Genomic DNA, 24,721 nt, shown 5'->3' on the forward strand with positions numbered 1-24,721 from the left:
ATGTAATGAAATTCTTTACGGGTAGACAAATATATCACATTAACAAGGTCGAGGTCAACCTGTAAAAATCTGTGCCATACCTCTAGAGGACACCAAGAGTAATGTCAAGGGAGGTTTTGATGTAAACAAAAACACATGACCTCTAAATTACAAAGTAAAGTCATGCCTCTGCCACCTGCACCATCCCTCACATGAAAGCTCTGAAATTCGTGTTCTTGTGAATGAGTCTGAACTTCTTTGTTCATGTGTGAAGGACAAACGTCGGAACCAATTAGGCGGACATCCTCTCGAGGTCATGTCTGGAAATGGCTGTAGTGTACTGTGCCCCGCTGCCGGAAATACTTACAAGAGCATAAAATGTGAAAATAGTCCTGTTGTGCAATAGGAGTAGACTTGACGTTGGCTAATTATTAATAACCATGAAATATGATTATTAAAATAATAAAAGATTATTTATTAAAAATAATTAAAAATGATAAGGCTATCGTTACTTATCGTAGAGGGGCACCACCCTGGTTACAGGGACCAACGAGTCAAACTATAAATATCAGTCTCATATGATACTTGTTAAATTAATAATCCTAATAGTTAATATTAATGATTATTTAATAAACAATGAAGGGTTTTCAAGTTCAAGCACAGGCTATCATAATCCAGCTGTATTCACACACATATGCACAAATAATCACAGCCTACAGATGCTTTAATTACAAAAGCATTTATTAAAAAGGGGAAATACCGTTAATGTTATTTAATGATTCATCATTTTAACAAACTCCAATATTTCAAAGATAAACACAGCAGCAGCTCTTATCACAATTCAGAAAATACATGTAAAACCTGCAGTCTACCTATGTATTTCTGTCTGTGTGTGTGTGTGTGTCAATGTGTCTCTCTGTGTGTGTGTGTGTGTGTGTGTGAGAGAGAGAGAGAAGAGGGGAAGTGACACATCCAAGATGGCGGCCGACAATGATTCAAGGAATCATTAGGCCTAAAAACTCTCAAAATGGTGGTTTGACTACAAACAAGATGGCGGAGCCGCTTTGGAAGTTAGAGCCAAAATGGGAGGAGAGAGAGAGAGGAGGCGTGGCAATAATAGACTCTCAAAATGGTGGTTTAACTTAACGTTATCCAAAATGGAGACTATGTAAATGACCATGTGGCGGTCGCCACATGAATTACACAAAGGAAATTTCAGCGCGAATGTGCCGGGGGCCAGTGAATCACGTGGTCTCTCTCGAGCGGAGCTCCGGGGCTCAGCCGCTGGACCGGAAAAGAGAGCGAATTCCTCGTGCTCCTTGACGGCATGAAACTTCGTCTTTCTTCTGTAACAGCGGAGATCGTGATGCTTTACAGGAACGGAGTGGATTTTCTCATACTCCTCAGCGGGATGAACGTTGCGCTTCTGCAGGGGACGGCCGTGGAACCGTTAGTATATTTTTGGAAAAAGAAAGTCTGTGGAAAGTGTCGGAGTCCGTCCCGCGGTTGCACTTCCTGTTTCGGTCTTTCAAGTTAAAACAGCCAAAAGTCCTATCAAAATAAAACTTCGACTGAGATAAAAGAAAGAAATAAAATGAATTCACATAAACTGAATTAAACAAACGTCTAATCGCCTCATTAGTTACTGAGTCGTGTGGTCGGCCTCGGAAGGTCTGATACAACTTGAGCAGTGGAGTTAAAAGAGAAAGATTTCTGTGAGTTCAGCCCTTTTGTACCACCTGAGAGGTCCAGCCTCTTCAGGAAGTGGTAATGGGCTTCAGTTGGCTCTCAGCCAATGAGAATGTCAGGGTTCCGACCTTAGTGGGCCGGGATTCGACCTCAGTGGGCGTTTCAGGATCCCCGTGGGGGTTCCTGAAGGACACCCGAGATGCCCCCCCCTGCTGGGCGAGGCTCCACGTTGTCTGAGTAAGGTGTGATTTCAGAGTGAAGACTGGTTGAACTGGTTTCAGCTTGGCCTGGCAGGCCTCAAGTATTTACAACCCATTGTTTGATGGTCAGCACTCAGGACTTCACCCCCAACAGTCCATACCAAATGCAGTTTCTCCGGTTCCAGCAATATTTTGTGATATATAATAATGTTCAGCTGAGAATGGAGAACCTTACATAACAATAAACTACATATTTATATCTTCACGGAAAGCAGCAGAGTCTGGGACTGATCATTGCATCCTGTATCAATTGCTGTTTGTTTCGCAGGTTCGTGCAGAGCGTAACCGAGCACGTGACGAGGTTCGTCAGCTGAGACAGCGGCTGGACACACTCACCAAAGAGTTGACAAGTGTTCGGCGGGAGAGGCAGGAACTGGCCTCTGAGAATGAAGGGTTACGGCAGCAGACACTGCATCTCCGTGGCGACCACACGGCTCCTCCTCCAACCGCCACCTCGCCCTCTTGCTCCCCTGCACACCCCTGTGGTGCTTCCTCATCTCCATCCATTCCTCCCTCCTCCCCTGCTTCCTCTTCCTCTCAGGTTCACGGTGACAGCAAGCTGGACAGGATGGGGGACGCCCCCTCAGGGTATCCAGAGCCAGAACCAGTAAGGGACGTGGACTTGGACAGAGATAAACTTGGTCCGCAACAGGTGAGTCTGCAATGTACATTTAGATGATCATTTATCATTTAATTTGATCAACTAGTATCAGTGTGAGGATTTTTTTTGTCCGCACAGACAACAGAAACATAAGTAAATTAAAAGATATGAAGCAGACTGATTGTAATGGGATGGACGATGTATTTACCTTACCTCTGGGTAGATCTCTTGCAACTGTGAATATCCAGACATGCTAAACTAAGATGGTGAACATGCTTAATAACATTCACAATGATAATAAAATTCACACTGTCACCAGGGGTATGTTAACATGCTGACCTTAGCATTTAAGCAGAGCTGCTATTGGCTGTAGACTTCAAGCTTTGTTAAGATTGATAATTTGTGTAATTCACCATGCAGTGCATTTCTTTAGACAATTACCAAAACTAAATTTAAAAAGATTAAAATTGTTGTCAAATTAATAAATTGAAAAGCCTGCAGCTCGAGATCCTGTTTCAGTATCAGTGAGCTCATGTCCTCTTCTGTTACATGGACACTGGACAGTAGTAATGGCTGCAGTGTTTGTACAGCTTTTCAGAAAACATTGTTGCGGACGGATGTGAAAAGGTAACAAAGCAGCTCTTAGACTATGTTAGAAATAATTTACAGCAATAGGATTTGCAGTGCTGAAGATGCCTGATTTGTTGGGTACTGCAGCGATTTATTTCAGATGGTTAGCCTCTGCTAAAGTAGTGCAAATTTCTCAGCAGCACAAATTGAGTCTCCATCCTTGTATTTGTTGTTATAGTTCTGCTCTATTTATATATGAGGTCATCATTGTTGTATAGTCTCTTGCACTGCCGCTACCTGGTGGACTGGGGTAAAACAGCTTGTTGTAGACATTATTAGTTCACACATCAGCAGGCTAAACTCCCCATTGTGGGTGGGTAGCTGGTTACATGATGTTGATAATAAAAAACCTTGAGCCGTGCATCACTAATGGGGAGCGTGACCTGAGTCTCAGTGAATGAAGGCCAGCCATGTTACTGTGTCTTCCCATGTGAGGTCACTCATGAAGAATATGTATGAGTTGGGGGCTGTCCTATTTAAGAGACAATATGGCTACCCAGGTACACACACACACACATACACACACTCATCATGCTGGAATATCCCTGAGGCCTCAGTGATACTGCAGTACTTCTTCTCTGTCAGCCCCCTATGTGCAGGCCATCCTAAACCTAAAGCAGATATGATTCTTCACAAACAATGACCTGCTGCTTTGCTAAGCTATATTGGTTCGGACATACAAGATGATTAGAAGAATTCGCTCTTGTATGGGTTGTTAGCAGTTAGCGAAATACCAAATGGCAATTGGGGGATCCCACCTAACTAGTGCTTCAGTGTTATAAAAATAGATCAATGAGTAAATGAAAAGACTAAAATAATAACATTCAACATTTTGATTTTGATTATTTTGACGCTCTACACATGAATGTACTAAGGCTTCTCCTTACAGGAGCAGGTAACATAACATAACAGTGCAAACCAAATCAAACAGGCTTTGGTAAATTCCGTCCATCAGGTGTGTCCACCTACCAAAGCTCATCAAATATATATATTTAATGAGCACTAGTTGGACCCTTTGTTCTTTGGCTGTTGCATATTGTCTCTCACACATAGAAAAAACACTACATGCATGTGTACATGAGCTCTGACCTCATAATGAAGGTGTCTGTGTAAAAATGGCAGAGAATAAAGATTCCCATCATTGCCTGTCAGACTTGACCTTCAGCTACCTCGGGCAGTGTTACCATGGTAACACATGCACAAACATACCAATGCACTGGCTGAGTTATACACATTTAGGCTGTGGTGCTCCAAATGAACCATGATTATATGTGTTAGTGGCAGCAGAGGTGGTCTTAGAGCAGAAGCTGACTGTTGCTGACACACAGTACAGCCATGTTTCCTGTCTCCCTCAATTGTTCTTGTTCCCACACATACTGAGTACTTCCACATGTGGCATATTGTGATTTGTTACCAGCATCTGTTACACACTGGGTCCCTCTGTTGGGGGTTACCTGTAACGACAGCAGAAGCATTACATGTCGGATATAAGTTTGTCAGTAATGCAAATGAAAAGCTTGTAAAGTTGTAATAAAGGTTGTCAAATTGGTCATATATATGTCCTAAACGTTTTCTGCTAAGAAACTGAAAAAACAATAACTTTGTAGTCTGACCTCAGTATATTACTCAAACACACCATGATATTTCTCTGGCTGTCCACTGATCCATGACCTTTGACCACTTCCAGCTTGATGTCTGTGTGGTTTTGGTGTGGTGTTCACGGGCAGCTGATATTGGGTCATTGCTGTTTAATTTAATTTATTGGTTCTGGAATATCTGAAGTTCACCACACAACAAATCCTAATAACTTTGATGATCCTCTGACATTTCCCCCCGTGCCACCAGCCCATCAAAATATATAGGGAGGACTTTATCCCTGCTTATGTTTTGTAAGAAGCTATAAAGGTGTATGAGATAACAATGGTAAATGTTTCCTAAAGGAGATGATGAACAGCAGTGAGAAGTTTACTTCATACACCACAAATGCTTCAAAAGCTTATATGAAACTTTGGAATGGTAATGCAAATAAATGATCAGTTATACCAGCTTTTAAAACAGAATTAATGACAAATAACCAGTTTATAAGCTAATATATCACTGTTTCCCTTTATTCTCTGTTTGGCTTAAAGTATGTTTTGGGTTTCTTAAAATCTTGGCTCTCATTCGTTTTGATGGCATACGTATTCACAAAAACCTTGTGTATTCACAAATCTCTTGTAACAATTCTCCAGCCCTGAGTGGCTGGCAGTAGTGACGTCTGTTTCAGGGTCCCGCACCTTAAATGCGCCTGACGCAGCGTCACATGTCATTCACACACATTACTTCTCACTTCACGAACAAGCTAGACTGATCCTCCGCGTCGATGCTAACTAGCTACTGTCCAGAGACCGGAGCGGACCACCTCCATAGGTAAAGTTTTATTAAAACTAGCTTGCGCATTAACCTCCTAGCAGGCTAACTGCACCGGGAGCCTGGGTTCAACACACTGCCTGCCACCGGAGCTAGCTAACAGAGTTATCATTCCAGATAATTCGCCTGTCCTTAGAACACCAAACTAAATGGACCAAGTTGCCAAGCTTCCCTCCACTGTCCACTGACAGCCAAAGCATCATCCCCTAGGTCTCTCTATGACTTTAAGTGGAGAGTGTTTGAGGATTTGTGTGCTTAGGCACAGGAAATCCCTTTTTCACTGTCCATTTGGTACAATCTTGTCCTTCCTGCAGTACTTGATTGATGAAAGGTTTTGATTGGCAACTATTTCCACTTGCCATGTTGGATTTGATGGAAAACCGGCGGGCCAACACCCCCTGGTTTGTCGTTTTATGAAAGGTGCACAGAGATTGCTGTCCATCTCCAAGCCTATGTCACCCTATTGGGATCTAGCAGTGGTGCTGGGAGCCCTCACTAGTCATCCCTTTGAACCATTGGATCACGTACACATGAGAACGTTATCCCTGAAGGTGGCCCTGTTATTGGCTTTGGCTACAGCCAAATATGTGAGATATATTCACGCTATATCTGTACATTTGGCGTGTATGCGGTTCACTCCAGGGAACCTTGGGGTGATGCTGAGGCAGAATCATGCTCCCAAGTGGAATTGCCAGCTTTTCAGCCACAGCCCTATAGCTCTGCAGAACAGCAGCGTATCCCATAGTGAGACATCTCACTCATGCTACTCAGTGAAACGGGGTTACGACCGTAACCTAAAGTTATTGTTACTCCCCATTCCCAAAACTTCACACAGAATTCACTGATGAAATTCTCACTGATGACTGTCAGCAGTGTGTGACTGTAATGTGTGATAGAGAAATTCTTAAAGTTAGAAGCGTATTAATGTGTATGAGAATGGGTGAATGTGACCTGTAATGTAAAGCACTTTGATTATTCATTAACACTGGAAAATCAACGGCGCAGTGTATAGTATGCACCTCATATCAGCAAACTAGTATTTTCATCCCATTTTTATTCTCTCTCTTTGTCTCTGTCAGGATTTGGAGCTGCTAGATTCCGTTCTGCGTTCCAGGACCCCAGGCACTGACAGTCAGGAGGCCTGGGACAGTCAGGGTGGTGGTGGCAGCGACGGTGTTAATCCCGCTAGCTCACGTTTATCCTGCGGTATGAGCCGGCAGGAGCGCAGCAGGCAGCTGTGGGAGGACATGAGCACAGTGGAGGAAGACTCCAGCAAACTCAACGCACTTCAGCTTCGCCTGGATGAGTCCCAGAAAGTCCTGCTGAAAGAAAGAGAGTAAGAGAGAACTCTGAGTAACTATATGAAATCAGAAATAATTGAATAATTGGATATTTGGATAATTAGAATATCTCCACTACTTGATTAGAATTTTATGTAATACGACACTGAAAGAGGCTAATCTTTGCAATGAGTAGTTTTATTTTGAGGGACATTTTACTCATCAAGGTCATGGTTACTCATTGTTGGGAGTAAGGAATTCAGATTTCTTTCCCACTGATAGCCAACACTCAGTGGAGTACATAGGCAAAAAGTTATTTATTATCCCTGACTACAGGCCTGAGGCAATGTGGCAGCAACGTGAATTCAGTGAGAAGGTGGAGCACAGATAAAACACAAGGGCCAGTTCAACCTTTTCAATACACCAGGGGAAGTAATGTCATTTCTGAAAACTGATTGAAAAAAGGCCTCCTAAAAACTTTGATGCCACTCTTTGTTATTATTCAGATAACTAACCATATGATACACATTTTTATATTGAAATGACTTATTTTGCCTTTCGAGAGACTGTCAAGTTGTTCAACAATTTTCACCCTGAGCTAGCTTGGTTTATTGCTACTCACCGGATATGTATAAGTGCTCCCGGGCTGAGAGGAATATTTGTGCTCCATTTGGGGATTCTCCTTGGATGGGTAGGGAATATGTTTGTGGGATTGTTTGAGACAAAGATGTTTTTAGTTGTTTTTTTATGCCTCAGTGTCAGCAACAGCCATTAGCCAGAGGCATTTTCGGGTTGTCCGTCTGTTCGTCCCATTCTCCTGAATGCAATATGTCAAGAATGCCTTGAGAAAATGTTTACAAATTTAGTACAAATATTCACTTAGACTGCTTGGGATTAACTGATTACTTTTCGTTGGTCAAAGGTCAAGGTCACAGTGGCTTCATAAACATGTTTTTGGCCTCTCTAATGTGTGATCTCAAGACTGCTTGGGGGAATTGTCACTAGGACTCAAAGATAGTGATTATGTAACAGTGGTCAAAGGTCAAAGTGACCTTATATGAATCTAGGGAAAAAAGAACGTAGACATATTTACATGGAAACTGCTTGAGGATCAGGGCAGTCGCTCATTAAAGTTTGCGTCGTCTTTTACCATGCTTTAGTCTCATGTATGTGTGTCCTCTCTCCACACTCCCCCGCTGACCTGCACTCACTTTTCACTTTAACACTATACACCAACAGTAGTCAGAATTTATTAGGACCTGAACAGTACTTGGAAGTTTATTTTGTGTTTGTTTGATTTGCTCTCTTAAAATGTTTAAGGCACGTATTTAAACACGTTGAAATAAAGTCAGTTGGGCACAATTTTCCCCTGTCACACTCAACACGAATCAGTTATTCCTCAGTTTAAGGGTTAGGTTCAGCACACAAGTACAAACTATATGAATGTCAAATCAATGTGGAGAGCACTGACAACTGCTGTAAACATAATTTAATTGAATAACTTATTTAGTAAATTACCTCACTCTTCTAGGCACAGTAACAGTCTATAATTCTTTTTAAAGCAAGTGAGTTGAGATTTATCTGACTGATTATATAAGTTGATGAATAAGCAGCCATGTGCAGTTATATACAAAATTAAGAATTTGGAAGGCTAAGATGCCATCAAACAGGTAAGCCCTCTGCGTCGTCAGGCTGCCACCTTGCCTACTACAATGGATCTCTGTGGATTACTGAAAATAAACAGAAGACATTCACTCACTCTTGTTGCATATACTCTAGTTTTTACTTTCTTTTTAGGCAGAAGGTCACCGACTGGTGGTCCCACAAACAAATGAGTCGGTTGATTTTGATCAAACCAAGCAACTTATTCAAGGCTTTGTGCTTTTATGTGCAGTAATATAGAAAATTGAGAATTTGGAACACCAAGATGCATCATGATACATCAATGCATTGTTATGTTATCGAAACATTGACTGCTGAATTGTAATCTTATTGTGATGCTAATGACGATGCACACCTAAGGATTTGACTCTACTACTAATATCATGATATGTTATCATAATCCAGACTCACTGCTATTCAGAAATAGCCTGTCTAAACAAAAGTACAGCTGGCGCTTCAACCCAATCGTTCCTGATGACTGCTCATTCATTTGGCATATGACTGCATGTATAGATGAGTTTCTTAGATTGATATTTTCGAAATTGTCTTGGGAGTTGTGTGAATCTCTGGTCTTTACTTTTATCACCTACAATGATTTATTTTTTAATATACCATTCTTCATTCAACAATAGCTCTTTTAGCATTTACTTCAAGGAAATTGAGTCTGAGGCCCTGTTCAGACCTGGTTATAGCATCCATGCTGACTGATCACATGCAGTGTTGCGCTTGGATGCAGGTGGAAACATACTTTTTGCAGTGTGAACACAAATGAATCCTGTTCCACATTTAAGGACAACATGCTCAGATAACATCCTCTGACCTGTCATAGCTTCATAATGGACCAGAGTATTTTCACACTGTATTTTTACAGTATTTCACATACGTTAATTATTTGTGGACAATATAAACACTGATGATAACAAAGTTTATAATAAAAATTTACAAATTGAAAAAGTGAATTTCCTCTCGCAGACATCTGCTGACACAGTTAAACCACACAGACACTATAGCAGTCTGACTGAAATATTAATGTGTTTTGTCTTCCCCAGAGACAAACTTGCCCTGAGTAAGAGCATTGAGAGGCTGGAGGCTGAACTCAGTCAGTGGAAACTTAAATATGAGGAGCTCAGCAAGAACAAGCAGGAGGCCCTAAAACAGGTAAGCCCTTGGTGTCGTCAGGCTGCCACATTGCCTACTACAATGGATCTCTGTGGATTACTGAAAAAAAAAAAAAAAAAAACTTCACTCACTCTTGTTGCATATACTCTAGTTTTTACTTTCTTTTTAGGCAGAGGGTCACCTACTGTAGAGGGTGGTCCCACAAACAAATTAGTTTGTTGATTTTGATCAAACCAAGCAACTTATTCAAGGTTCTGTGCTTTTATGTTACCACTAACTGCAGGATTAATATTTTAGTTACTTGCATTGAAATTTGTCCAAGGCTTATGACCAGGAAACTGCAAATATAATGACGTCCCCATTAGCCTTATAGTAGTTGTACTTGTGTTTATGTAACTAATGTAGCACTGTTAATGCTGTATTACCTGCAGGTCCCACTATCAGTGAAATAAAGAAAAAATGGTTAAATATTAAAATAGCTTAGAAAATGTCTCGCCACAGCGAGGAGATTGATGACTGAAACAGGAGGAAGTCAAGGTAAAGTCTCTGTGACTGATATGAATGAAAAAATACATGCCATAACAGGTGATGTTTCTACTGGTGATGGATCAGTACACCTTGGTCCAATGTAATGTACATTATGCAGCAAGCCAAAATACTCTGTCCTCTGGCAAGCAGTTTGCCACCAGTGGTGTCAAGGCACTTTCACCTGACCTTCACAACAGCAACAGTTTGCCCCAACTTGGTGCATTTGAGGCTCATTAACTAAACAATATGATGCCGAATGTTAAATCATGACATCAACCAATTGGAGAAAATAGTAAATTTTAGGGACATTATCTGAGAATACCTTCATGGTGTAAATCAACTCCAGCCAGTCATCTTTGTGTGCTCCTTGTGCAAGAAGCATGCTGCACTATATTGCAGCACAAAGACGTTATGTGCTCCACTGGGCCTCGCAACATTTTGCATGTTTGTTAATAAATTTAGGATTATTACATGATAATTTGAATTGCACAGTTAAACAGAATAATTTCAACATAATTACGATGTGATATTTATTATTTATGAAAAATTGCTCCAAACTATGGAATATACAATTAATTAGGGCTGGGCAACAATTAAAAGTTTTAATCGCGATTAATCGCATGATTTCCCTGATTAATCACGATTAATCGCATTTGTATACGCTCGCTGTTTCGTTGAGTGATTTGCTAATATCAACTGTGTGTTTTGCATTTAGGTGATATTTTAGACTGGAAGTACTCCGGTGATAAGAAAATTCACCTTGGCAGTGGCTACAAATTACTTTGGTTCTGTCGACTCCGCCGTCTGGAAGAACTTTAAAATGAAAATGGCCATGTAAAAGCTCGGTACCCTTATCCATGGTTGTTTATCCGCCAATTATTTTCTTTTTTCCGGTTCCGCAGCAGTCAGCAACAGACTTTCACAAAATAAAAGCCTGACTTTCACAATAAAACAATAAATAATCAAACCTGAGTTAATGCGAGATAAAATAATTAATCGAGTTAACTCATCACTTGAGTTAACTCGATTAAAACGAGTTAACTTGCCCAGCCCTACAATTAATTAATGGAAAACTTTTTTATTGTCTTAGAATCTTAGATTCTGTGTAGATTGGGCATTTATCTATGCCTAATATAAAACAAACATTTCTTCTTATTAACAAATATGAACAAAACCTAAAACTTAAGTTTTACCTGGCAGTAGGGATGAATAAAGGTGCATCTTATGCTGATGGCATCTTATCTTTCAGTCAAAAGTACATTTTTATTCTAGAGTTATCAGAAAATCAAATCTTCTATGAAGGATGTGGACTTCCCAAAAGAAAGATGATACAAATTTTCTGTATCATCCTTGAATCCAGACCAATGTTATGAACCAGTTCAGGATCCGATTTAATTACAATCAGCTGCTGCTTACAGCATTTTCGTGTTTCAAGTTTTCAGCTTGTTTCAGTTGTTAGTTAACTCCCAGCTGATTGTGGTCTTAGGTGGCAGTGTACAGTATGTTGGTAACTTTATGATGTGGCTTGATATCCCAAAATGTATGAGGGACCCATCTGTTGGATTTGTATTAATGTGGATCAAGACATGAATTTATAGACTGGTATTTGTTTTATAACCCTATATTCATGTCTTTGTTTGTATCATACCAGCTCTTACTAAATAACCATTTTCAGTTAAACAGGAAATATACATCATCCAGGAGTTTTTATTTAATATATCCTGGATGACTGTAGTCAGAGCAGCTTGAGGGAAATGAAATATACTTCAGCAACGGCAACTTCCATCAAAGCACTGTTAGGAAGCCAGTAAGGGACTTTTTTGCAATTCCTACTTTCTGGATGAGGCTCCTACACAGATGGGTTGCTATCTTGCAGACTTGCGAGAATCATTCTAGTGGCTAGTGACGTCATATACATCAGTCATAAGACTGTGTACTCTCCAACAACCCCCACTAACAAGAAGCTGGTGACCGACAGAGTGACTGTTCAGTTCAGCCAAGACAGGGATTACATGTTAATGATTGCCAGGAGTGAAAGCTTCACGGTAACATAAGAAGAAGACCAGAGATAGGTTGGAATAGGATATAGACGAGTAGGAAAAACCAAACCAATTAAGAAGGGACGTCAGAATGTTACCTCAGACTGGTGTGCAGAATAAATAAATGTGAGTGGGGAACCAAATATGCTGTTTTCTGATAAGAAAAATAAAAAAAATAAAAGTTCACCTCATTAGTCTAGGGATGTCAATAGAAATTATCCAAACTAAGGATAATTGTAGAAAGCCACTTTCCAGACGCGTTCACAACAGTAATATATATCGGCACACACATTTTATACAGTGGGAAGGTACAGTACATTCTGCTATATTCTAGTAAAATATTGCAAACAATGCCCGCTATCTTTTACTGTTACTGTGGTTCTGCTTATCTTTGGTTTCTACAACCAAGGAATAATTCATAGACTGTAGGGTTGCTCGCGGCCTAAGGCCATAAACGTGGTTAATGTTATGGCAGAGGTAATCCACTTGAGGGCAGTCCAGTCCTGCAGAGAGGAGAGAGGCAGGCTGGTGGTACAACAAACACAAAATGACAGATTCAGTCTGATAAAACCAACAAAGGCAAATAATGGAATGGGGTGGGTCAGAGGATTTTAGAGATGCAGTGAGGATAGGTGTTTTGAAGATAAGCAGCATAGAGGAGATAAAGATGAAAGCAGGATAGGGTGAAATGCCAAAGGTGCAGACGAGGCAGATGTAGAGATGAAGTGATCAGAAGGAGGGATGAATAATGATGGGAGAGGAGATTGGCTCAAACTTATCTACACTCTGGTCCCAGATATTCAAGATCACAGTGAATGTTTTGTTCTAGAAGTGACCAGATATCTCTTCTTACTGATCAAAAGATAAAACTGTCAAGCAATTACAAAGTTTTGTTTGCTGTCATGCATCCCAATTTAATAAGATTATAATATTTCCTCCTCTTCTTAACACCATCTAGTTGAATCTGCTGAAGGAAATACACGAGGATGAACTCGGCCGCATATCTGAAGACCTGGAGGACGAGCTGGGCGCTAGGACCAGTATGGACAAGAAACTAGCTGAACTACGAGCTGAGGTGAGGAGACAGGCGAGCAGAGTGGCAACATAAGAAAGAACGTGGTGGATGGGCAGGTACAGGCAAAATATCAGCCCTTCACAAATGAAAACCCCCTGTTTCCCTACATTAGCATCGTCGTCTTTAACTTAATTTAGTGCCATTTGTTGCAATTAATTTGTCAAATCACTTGAAATCATTTCAATTATCTGGTTTATTTACTCTTATTTGAAGAAACTATATTGCATCTCCTGCTTTACATTGCATAGAGATTTCTACACTCATTCTTAATTGCTTAGGTTGTCATCTATTAGTTATTTTATGATCCATCCTCACCCTGTGCAGTGAAGCTCTATTGTAAAATCACACCACAGCTGGGTATACAAGTAAAACTGACGTCTAGTTTTTAGTGGTTGCACCTGAACAGTGTTCTGGATGTCACCTGAGTTCTATCAATCTATGTTGGCCTTTTTGATCCTTAACCCCAATACATAATACAATACACATACACTTTCTTTGGGGAAAGCAAATAGATTTACAAAGAAAGAAGTCAAATGTTTGTGAGTTAGCGTTGCTAAAGTGTTATTTCCTCTGGGTTTTTCATAATGGTCTGGTCTCCTCTGCTTTGATATTAAAATGTATTTCTTGTGGAACACCCAGAGGAAATTAAGACAGGAATTGTTTTGTTAGTATCCCAAAGAGCTTCACAGATTAGATGCAGTTATTTCAACAACTGAATGGAGCAGGACAGCAATGAACTGAACTGCTGCTGTGACAGTACAAGGGCACTGTCGGGGCACAACTACTGTAAATATATACAGTTAAATATGGTCCTAGTTTTTTATATGATAACTAATGTAGATCCATGAATATTCCACTAGTAGTTTTCATAGTCGGTCAGGTCAGGTGAATAGAGTAGTTGGAGGGAAACGACTGCATTAAAATGGGTTTTTGTTGATCAGAATACAATCAGCTAGAAGAGTCAGGTGCAAATCACATTGAGGACAGATTGTGATGTGATCACATTTTGACCATGTTGAACACAAGTTTAAATTATATTGTGTTGTCAGCCCACACACAACAACTGCATGGGTGAAGATAATAATCACACACAACTATTCTAGCTCTTGGCCAGTAGACCCAGGATCCAGTCCTCTCTTCAGTCACGACGTCTGTGGATGGAGTAAAGATGAGACCGATTGAAAAGCAGAAAAACACAACGCTACATCACGGATGGTTACCATCTTATGCTATTCTTCCTCTTCTTTCCTCTGCTTGTTGTTGTTTTTTTATGCCTGCGCAATTTAGAGGAGGATGTTACATGAACATGGACAGAGTGATCAGATCTCAGTCCGAACTAAAAACTTATCTGAGTTCGGACAGTGGGGACTCATATTAACACCAGTGGTAAATGTAATCTTGATACAATCAGGGTGTGATGTTTGATGTCGGGCATAAACACAATGACCTTAGCCTGAGTGTCATTTCAAACATTCACACCAGAAGTTGCGCTGTATAGCTACACTGCTGAAGTAGTCACTGAGCAGCTCCACTGGAGATGATGCTTGAGGTAACACAACCCCCCCTGTAACATTTAGTCTACCACCAGAAAACATTTCATCAAGTCAGCCTCTTCCTCTCACTGTCTTTAGATGGAGAGGCTGCAGGTGGAGAACGCTGCAGAGTGGGGGCGCAGGGAGTGTTTGGAAACCGAGAAACTGGCCTTGGAGAGGGACAACAAGAAACTGCGTGCTCAAGCTGAAGACCTAGAGGAGCAACTGGCCAAGAAACGCAGACAGGCCGCCTCTGCACTCGACACAGACCTGAAGGCCATCCAGAGCGAGCTGTTCGAAAGAAACAAGGTGGGCAGGACTTCTTTTACACATCCGTGTGCTTTCATCATGCTAAGAAACCTTTTCCAGCAGCTGCCCTCTGGTCATGTTTCCTTCAATCCAGTTTAACCAACTATTAATACAAAATGTCATTGTATTACAACTTTAGTGTTTGAGAAAATACAGAGAGAGATTGATTGTACTATGAGAGTAATGTTGAAACCATGGTATTGATCCGGACAGAGAATGAGAAACAAGACAAGCGATTAAGACACTGGATGCACACTTGGTTGATTGATAGTAGAATCATCTTCATCCACAGCCACGGATTTGGCCATCGCTGCTTCTGAACAGATTAATGCTCGCTGTCACACTGCGATACACAGTCAGTGTGAAACTAGCATCCAATTTCCTCACTATAGCTCTTTCTGTGTAACTGTCTGTCTGCACATCTCACCAACAATTACAGTAGAACCATTTGTTTTTGCAATTTTTCCATATTCTCCATTTTTACTTTTCCAAAAGCCAAGACTGAATAGTGTTGAATAATTTCACCCAGAAGTTTCATTGGATATTGTGTTTGTGGCAGTGGTTATTATCATGTTTTGAACACAGATCATGTAAAGGAGACAATGAGACAAGTGAAGCGTGAGTGAAGTCTCGTGTTTGCTTTTACAAGACAGGAGCAAGTTTGATTGAATTGATGGTTTACAACAGGCAAAGAAATACACAAAAATTGAATTTGAAAAAACAATGACATTGGAAATAAAGGAATATAATTTATGAAATTATAATATTCATAATTCATATATATCTTAGAACAATGCAATACCTAGAATATCAAATGTAAGTAGATGTGTTGTTATGACACCTATAGTCACCAGGTGGGGTTGTTTATCCAAAATGCAGAATATGTTGATTGTAGTCATATTTCATGCAAGATTCAAGGTGTGTGTGTGTGTGTGTGTGTGTGTCTGCGTGTGCGTGAGATGATCTCTTGTTTCTTTAAATGGCCCTATTACCCACAGCCAGGGTGGGTGGCACAGTCATACACTCGCAACTATAATGGGGTTATTTATGAAGCACTCAGGTTTATTTAATGCTACAATTAGCAGTGCACACACACTAGAATGAATCAAAGAGAGAGGGGCAGTGATTACTCTATACATTATGTTGAGAGAAAAGTGCTATGAGCTCTGATGATTAAATATATCTGAGAAAAATATTCTCAGTCTCATTTTCCCCCTTTCATCATGTCTTTGCATTTACTGCATTGTGTTACTGGTCTGCTGGGGATGAAAAAAATTACAGATAAATAACTTTCAATGTTTACATAATTAAAATAGAGCTCATACTTTGACCATTGAAAGTGCAGTGCTGGAAGAGAAGGGGCAGGACCAGATCATGGCCAGATGAATTAGAATTTTGTTAATTGCTAACTTGTTTATTTGTATCTATGTTATTTCATATCTTTGATTTAATTGTAAAACACTTGCTTAATCTTGTGTATGAAATAAAGATCTCATACCACATTTTAATTCACTAGATCAAGATTTTATTTCAATCTTCACCAAATCACACACACTCTCATAATCACTAACACATGTCCATAGGTTTACACTGGCACATTGCTCACAGATCATTCATGTTTAATAGAATCAGGTACTCCCAGCTTCTCCCCCATATCCTCAGTGCTCCATTACTGTCTCTTCCTTCTCAATCTGCCCTCTTCATTACAGTGAGTGTTTCAGGTGATGAAACTGCTGAGAATACAGAGGTTTCTGGTGTACAGTAGAACGCTGCTCTATTTATCACACCTTCTGTCTGACAGATTACACACCATACAAAGAAGTCAGGACTTTGAACTAAAATAAAAAGCAGGCAGACAGACAGACAGACAGACAGACAGACAGACAGACAGACAGACAGACAGACAGACAGACAGACAGACAGACAGACAGACAGACAGACAGACAGACAGACAGACAGACAGACAGACAGACAGACAGACTATCTGACCATCAGATAGACAGGTAGACAGGTAGACAGGTAGACATAAGCCAACTTCCGATATGACCTGCGGGTAAGACCTGGAGAATTGGCTACAGAGTTTACCTGCAGTCTAACTTTCACAAATGCACAATGCAGCCAGAGCAACAAATTCTCCTCTATTAAGGCTAGGTGTGGAGCAGCCGGATGCAGCAGACAGAGGCAGGAAGTCACGTATGTACTCTGCTGTGTAGATCACATGAGTTTCTTGAAAACACACAGATACTGACGTCAGCTCATTTCACCATAAACTCTCTTGACATCTTTTCTTTAGGTGTGTGGCACCGCTTTCTCCTGGAGATATTTGTTTATTTTTCATGTTTGCACCTGTTGTGTGTTAGAAATGTCATTGCCATCATGTCAGCGTGTGATTGTGTGTGGATTAAAAATTGTAAAACTAGTAATTTGTTGCAACGGCCGTGGCTGAGGGGTAGAGCGGTCGTCCTCCAACCTGAAGGTCGGCAGTTCGATCCCCAGTCTTCCCCATCTGCATGCCGAAGTGTCCTTGGGCAAGATGCTGAACACTGAATTGCCCCTCATAGAATAACAAAGTGCTGCTAATAGATGCACTGTATGAATGTGTGTGTGGGTGAATGTAAAACTGTACTGTAACCTTGCGATATAGGGTATTTTATACCATTTTTATGTTTCATGAAGATGTTAAATCAAAGAGAATCCATCAGCGGATTTTAGGGACATTTGAGTTGTGCACCATCAAGAGTTTTGGGCTTTTAATCAACGATACAGAACTTGAGGGGACGCTGAGGCTAAAGGTAAATCTGAGTGGCTACTGGCTTACTTGGCAGCACTATGGAAGCCATGTGGTCGCTCAGTAGATCAGACATCATTACCTCTATGCCTTTTGAACTAAATACTTTCCCATTTTTATTATAGGACAAGATGGAGATTACACAATGTACGTTCTGCTGCACTAATAAATGCCTACCGCCAGTTGATGTAAGCAGATGTTAGTGACCAACAGCGGATGTTTGGGACATGTGCCTTAGGGTAGCTGGAGTTGAGATTAGGGGCCATAATGGATCTTCATTCAACCACTGCTGTAGGTTTTAAGGTGAGGGAAGGACGTTGCTCTAAGCAGGAAGCTAATCCTGCATGCTTCCATTTCCCCCAGGTCCTTCCAGCTGATCTTTCTTTTCTCTACGCTTTCCCATGTCGTCCTCTACCCCCCTCTGGCTTGAGTGACATCCTTTGCACATCTTGCTGCCTCGTCCAGACGCCGGATTTCCAGGACTACCAATTTTCGCTGCTCTGAAGGAGTTGCTTTGTTCCACAGGGGTCTACTCTGACCTAGGCCCAAACCTCCTCTTCCCTGTTGAACACGACCCATTGATTTTGATGGATTGATCCTCATTCTGGCCCATGTGGTGTTGTATTCACGTTTCCCTAGCAACCATATGGTGCATGGTGCTGTTGTGGTCAGGGTTGTCATGTTGTCCGTGTAGGCCATGATTGTTGTTAATCGGACCCCTGACTTTTGTTGTTAGCCACCTACTACCCATTTTGAAGCTCTAATAATCACCTCCATTGCCATAGTGTACGCTACTGGGGAGATGGTGCAGCCAGTCATGATGCCCACTTCGAGACGCTGCCATATGGTGGTAAAATCTGGTGTTTTGAAGCAGAATTGCAGAATTGCCTATAAGTATCTTAAAAGAAAAGGTGATTGATATCCCAGATATGTGTTTTAATTCATAGCTGAAAATCTGTCCAATAAATCCACTACTTCCTCCTTATAGACATTTGTCAAAAAGTGCTTCTTTTTTTTATCAGTAGAACCAATGAGCTTGAATTTGAGTGACAGACAGGGTAGGTAAGTCTGAAAAAACTGAGAAACAGACAAACGTATTGTTAGAAATACTTTTGTCACAGAATTTCCTGACAGTAAAACAAACACAGAATAACACCAAACTCTCCCTGCATAGCACATCTTTCTGCCTTTACTGAACCGTCATAACCAACATATAATGTCAGACAGGCTGGAGATCTGAATTTCTTCCTGGATTCCCTGTCTCCTGCTCTTATGAAGGCTGCATTTTGTCAATTTCCTACTTGCTTCACCTTTATCACACCGTGAAATAACCCCCCCCCCCCCCATTTGCTGTTATTATCATGGAAATATGTGATGGGGGCGGTGTTTTTGTTCATTCGTAAAGCAAAAATAATACATTATCTAATACAAAACAAAGATGAGAAAATAAAAATATAAATAGATAAGTACGGGGATAAGCCCTTTACCTACATGGGTTTGGCTTTTATTGTTCCTGTAGATATGCTGCTATTGGTGTATAAATTCAGAAGAGCTTCTTGGAAGCTGCTCTGTCTGGGGAGCCATTAAGTGCGAGGAAGCTGAGAGGGAGGCTGAATCTATGCTATCAAAGTACTATACATGAAAGTGCAATGAGTGACAATGGTGCATTATTGATAATGCCATTAGCTCCAAGTGCAACCTTCCTATAGTTATTCCAAGGCAAACCTGTGGAAAATATATTTTTGTTGTTTCAAACATGACCAGCAACACAATTACCCGAAATGACAGATGTGAATAAAACCTTGTTCAAATAGTTTGGAAGACAACCAAATGTTTCCATTAAGACATGTCCATCCAGAGACCATTAGTCACTTTTTAGTGTTATTTTACTTTGAGTGCTTCCTTCCTTATTAAAAGCCTCATCATTTCCTCTGGATACATGAAGCATTTCTCATAGCTTTTCATCCAGGCTGAACCATTAGAAAACACACACATACACACATCAAGGTCTCTACAAAAAATTCATCTCACATAGCCTGAGACAATGATTTGCCTTCCATTGTAAATTACCTTGTAACTGTATTTAGAAAGGTACTGTACTGTATAAACAAAGTTTATCAATATCATTATTATTATTGTTTATGTTATTATGAAAGATGTATCACAACAATTGGCATGTAATCACAGCATCTGAATATATCAGACAGGAAAAGTAGCCCAAGTCAATCCCCAGACTTCACTTTCTCAAATATTTGTCAAAGGTGTGTCTGTCAACTGATACCAACAGGTAACAACAAATGCTAATGAGGCACTACAAATTGTTATATATATTGTTTGTATATATCTCACGCATCATTGTTAGTGTGAATACAGCCGTCTTTTTAAATTAGGGGTTTTTTTTGGGGGGGACATAACAGAAAATCTGTCAACACCCTAAACATTCTGATTTGCCCCGTAAAGCATCGTCTTTGTGGCTTTATAAAAAGTTTTGTGTCAGCCTTATCAGTGTCAGTATCAGTCCGGCTCTATTTGACATATTACAGTTGGTATAATTTGACATGTTTGTATCCGTGGAAAAGTTCCATGTGTGGTGGATGATGTAAATAACATTTTAATACTAACTACATAACTGATGGATGAACTGATTAATCAACTGATATTAATCAGCGCTAATAGGATGTGAATATGGATGTTATATAAGCCTGCGTCTGTCCTCTGTCTGCTTTGTCCTCAGGAGCTGGCCGACCTTCGCCACATTCATGCTAAGCTGAAGAAGCAGTTCCAAGAGAAGACGGCGGAGCTCGTCCATGCCAACCGGAGAGTCGAGAGTCATGAGACAGAAGTCAAAAAGCTACGTCTGAGGGTGGAGGAGCTTAAGAAAGAGTTAGGACAAGCTGAGGATGAGGTAGGAAACATGTGCTTGTGTCTGATCGAAATGTATAACGGACGCCTTCAAATAGTTTGATTGCTCTTTGTAGAGCTGAATATCACTGTTGCTTACTGTGTAGAGTTTCCCGTGTGCAACACACTGGCCACATCAAGTAGTGTTACACAAAACACCCTAGACTCTCTTATCTTCTTATCTTGTGATCCAACTTTTTTTTTTCTACAAGATCAACATGCATCAAAACTTTTAAAGAAATACGTGTGTGTGTGTGTGTGCGTGTGCGCGCGTGCGTGTGTGTGCATGCTTGTCTGTGTGTCTGTGTGTGCAGTTAGATGAGTCCCATAACCAGACCAGGAAGCTGCAAAGGTCTCTGGATGAGCAGGTGGAGCAGACTGAGAACCTGCAGGTACAATTGGAACACTTACAGTCAAGGTAAGACCCACACACACACTCTCAAATACACTTTAATTATGATTTAAGTTTCCCCACTGAATATCAGAAATAGTCGCATTTTAAGATTATTGAGGGTTCAGCATCTTGCCCAAGGACACTTCGGCATGCAGATGGTTCAGACTGGGGATCAAACCGCCGACCTTCAGGTTGGAGGACGACCACTCTACCCCTCAGCCACAGCCGCCCCATTATGTCATGTCCTCACAACTATAGAAGGACATGCATTTGTGTTTCTGTGTGTGTCTGTGTATGTGTTAGTAATGTGATGTGATGTGAAGCTGACAGCCTGCTTGTAGCAGACAGGCTTGCTGTGAGCCTAAGTACTTACTTGTCCTACTATTTAGAGATTAGCTTCTTCTGCTCTGTATGTGTGTGTATCGCTTGTCACTCACTTTAGCTCTAACACTCTATCAGCTTTGAACAGTCCTCAGCTCGTTGCTCTCTGCCCCTCCCTTTGCTTTCTCTCCATACTCTCCACATTGCTGCTCCCGACAGCCAATTGCTGAGCACCCACTTGCAGGTCACCATAGTAACAGGGAGCCCTGTTGTTGCTTGGCTATCTGGAGGAGAGACAGCTTCAGAGACTGACACAAATCTGTTGAATCTTGTTGAATTCCTTAGCCTAAAGGAACTGTGATGCTAAATAAATGGAGTAGTGGAAGTAGATGGTGCGACATTTGTTCAAAGCCTTTCTACATTTTGGACTTTGCAGCACCCTGTTCCGTTGCAGACCAACACAGTCAAGATGGTATAATACAGGTCAACACTGCATACTCACATGTCAAAGTTCACCAACGTAACATGTATATTCAAGTGACAAGCACCTACTAATTCCACAAACATGAATCTATGTCTGTCTGTATGTGGAATGCATATCTTGCAAACCATTCACCCATGTGGTTTCACACTTGGCATGTGTATGGTAAATTGCATTGTGTGTTTGTTGTGATTTGGACACAAGATAGGTTCAATCTCAATAAAAAGTGAACAAGCAGGCAACCAGTGCTGTGTAGCAGTCAGTTGGTAGCAGGCAGTATTCCTTCAGCCTGTGGACAGATTTGAACATCTACTTCTATGTCCTCCGATACACTACAGCAGTGGTCAGCAACTGTGCCAAACCTCGGGTAAAATTGAGAAAATCTGAAACAGTCATTCTCAGATTGAATGTTGCAGGTCCCGATCTCAAGCATGGCAGCAACATTCGTAGGATCTCTAACTACATTGCAATTTCTTTTCAAAGTAAAAGCACATTTTGTTGTAGCAATGCTTAATATAGAGCTGAATTACAGAGCTTTGATTTTATAAGGTTGAAGATTGTTTGATTGCTTAACAGACCTCTGATTAAGTCGACATGCAATGCAAAATACACATGTAAGAAAGCAAATCCAGTTTTATTTTATGATAAACATTGACTTTGAAATCTTTATTACAGATAAGCCAGGTAAAATGAACACTAGGTTGTCTAACTTCCGTCTGCACCAATAACAGTATTTAAAAAGCTCTGCACACAATGTCAAAAAAAAAAATTGTGACAATATATTGTAGAACTGTTTGAGGAAGACTAATGACAAGGAATACTGTAATACTGAAGGAGACTCCAGAGCGTATCAGAGAAGCTGTTATTTTTAAAAACATTTTCTAATAGATAATCATTAATCCCAATATGGAATGGGTAGATAAATCAGGAGCATTTCATCTGTCTATTTACATGATAATCTGTCTTTGTGGCATGTTTAAAAATGCTTGGATACACTCAGAACAGAACTCAACATGTAAGGCGTATCAGCAACTGCTTATGTTTCCATCTGTGGTGTAGGAAACATGATCTGGTGCATCGTGGCTGAACTGTGGCAGGGTTTTTCGATAAAGCCATTAATTCTCCTCATTGCTCATTGAAAAAGTAACCACAACACAGTTGGATGGCAGCACCTCTGTCTCTCCATTCTCCCTCTGGACTCACTCACTTCCTGCGCAGTTGAAAAGCTTTTAGGAAGTAAGCTTGTTTTGTGGGCTAAATGTTATGATGGTTAATATCAGTTGTTGGCTCTGACCTTGACTGCTGATTTCTAAGGATAGAAATGGTGAAAAGATCAGAAGGAGCAGTGTTTGGGGAAATGTTGCATTGGAGGAAAGCCAAAGACCCAGGTTGGTGATGTGGATATGGTTTGCAGAGTTGTCATGATAATGGCTCAGTAGTGACATAGAACATGGTGTTAAGTGATAACATGTCAATCAATCACATCGATCCTGGTCCTCTACCACTATCCACAATCATCTGCCAACAGGATCTCGATCCACCAATACGATCAAGATCTCTGATTCGCGATCCACCATCATGATCCACTGTGTGGCCGCAGCAGTGACCCTGGATCTGCAAACAATAATTGAAGAGACATTAATGTGATAAAAAGGGTGGACGAGGAGGTTGTCAGTAACATAGACTGACATGTAAGTTATTGATGGGACAGTTTTGGCATCTGTTAATCTGCATCATCAGTTAAACACAGACCATCATTTACTGGCATGTTTCCACCAGTACTTTGAATTAATCAGAAGCAGTTCACCATCAGGAGGCGGATTTAACTGTAGTTTAGCTATTTAGTTGATGAACTCATTAATCTGATACTGTGACAAAAAGTAACGTCTTAAAAGAGCTATCTAATAGTGCAAGATGTAAGTTGAAATGGAAAAACTAGTTTTATTACTCAGGTTCAAACTATGTTTATTAATTAACTATGCTTGTCTCTGTTGAAACATTTTGTGATTTAATTTACCTCTTCAGGTCTTATTAAGTATTCAGGAAAAATCACTGCTGCTGTCAGAAACCAGAAAGTTTGGGAGCCTTCTTCCTATTGACCCATAGTGTCACTGAACTGACTTGACATTTGACTCATTTGACAGTTAATGTGATTGTCATCCTGCATCACAGTTTCGATTTGACCTCCAAGTCTCCAGACTCCAGTCCTACCTACTCATCAGTGGTTTACTGGTTCTATCCTTTATTGATGTTGTGTCAGTCATCACTGTAGAGGCAGCTTCACACAAACAAAATGTTTAAACATAAGTTGTCCCTTGAATAAAGAGCAGTTCAGAATTCTACTGATAAAGCAACTGAAGGTTTGTTTGCAGCATTGAGGTTTTATCTTCACTTCTTGATGTTCTTATTCTTTTTGACATTCTATCCATTTGTTTAAAATTATAAACTGCGTACAAAGACGGCTGTTTCACTCCATCTATGGGTAGGTTGAAGTCACATGAATCATGGTCAGCTCAACACCTTTTTCACACAGCGACAAAGCAGAAGTATGGAAATAGGGTATAACTGATGTCATTGAGGACAAAAAGCTATTAGGTGGACCACAAAGAGGTTGATTGTCAAAGGAATAGACATTGAGTAAAATCCATGAAAACATAGTTGGATTTTCATTCACCCTCTTTTGTTGACGGTTTTTAGCCATGCTTGTGCTCTCTGGTCTTTAGT

General features: G+C 40.5%; 1 protein-coding gene across 1 annotated transcript in view; it reads left to right on the plus strand.

The window, feature by feature from the left end:
- The window catches only part of ccdc102a (coiled-coil domain containing 102A), a 51,233-nt gene that overhangs the window by 23,461 nt on the left and 3,051 nt on the right, over positions 1 to 24,721 (plus strand). Inside the window, exons 3-9 of the mRNA XM_061068052.1 lie at positions 2,197 to 2,580; positions 6,648 to 6,904; positions 9,560 to 9,668; positions 13,155 to 13,271; positions 14,903 to 15,112; positions 20,635 to 20,805; positions 21,116 to 21,219. Of these exons, the coding sequence (XP_060924035.1) occupies positions 2,197 to 2,580; positions 6,648 to 6,904; positions 9,560 to 9,668; positions 13,155 to 13,271; positions 14,903 to 15,112; positions 20,635 to 20,805; positions 21,116 to 21,219 (1,352 nt within the window). The remainder of the gene's footprint in view (positions 1 to 2,196; positions 2,581 to 6,647; positions 6,905 to 9,559; positions 9,669 to 13,154; positions 13,272 to 14,902; positions 15,113 to 20,634; positions 20,806 to 21,115; positions 21,220 to 24,721) is intronic.

This window comes from Limanda limanda, chromosome 3, assembly GCF_963576545.1.
Source record: "Limanda limanda chromosome 3, fLimLim1.1, whole genome shotgun sequence".
Classification (NCBI taxonomy): domain Eukaryota; kingdom Metazoa; phylum Chordata; class Actinopteri; order Pleuronectiformes; family Pleuronectidae; genus Limanda; species Limanda limanda.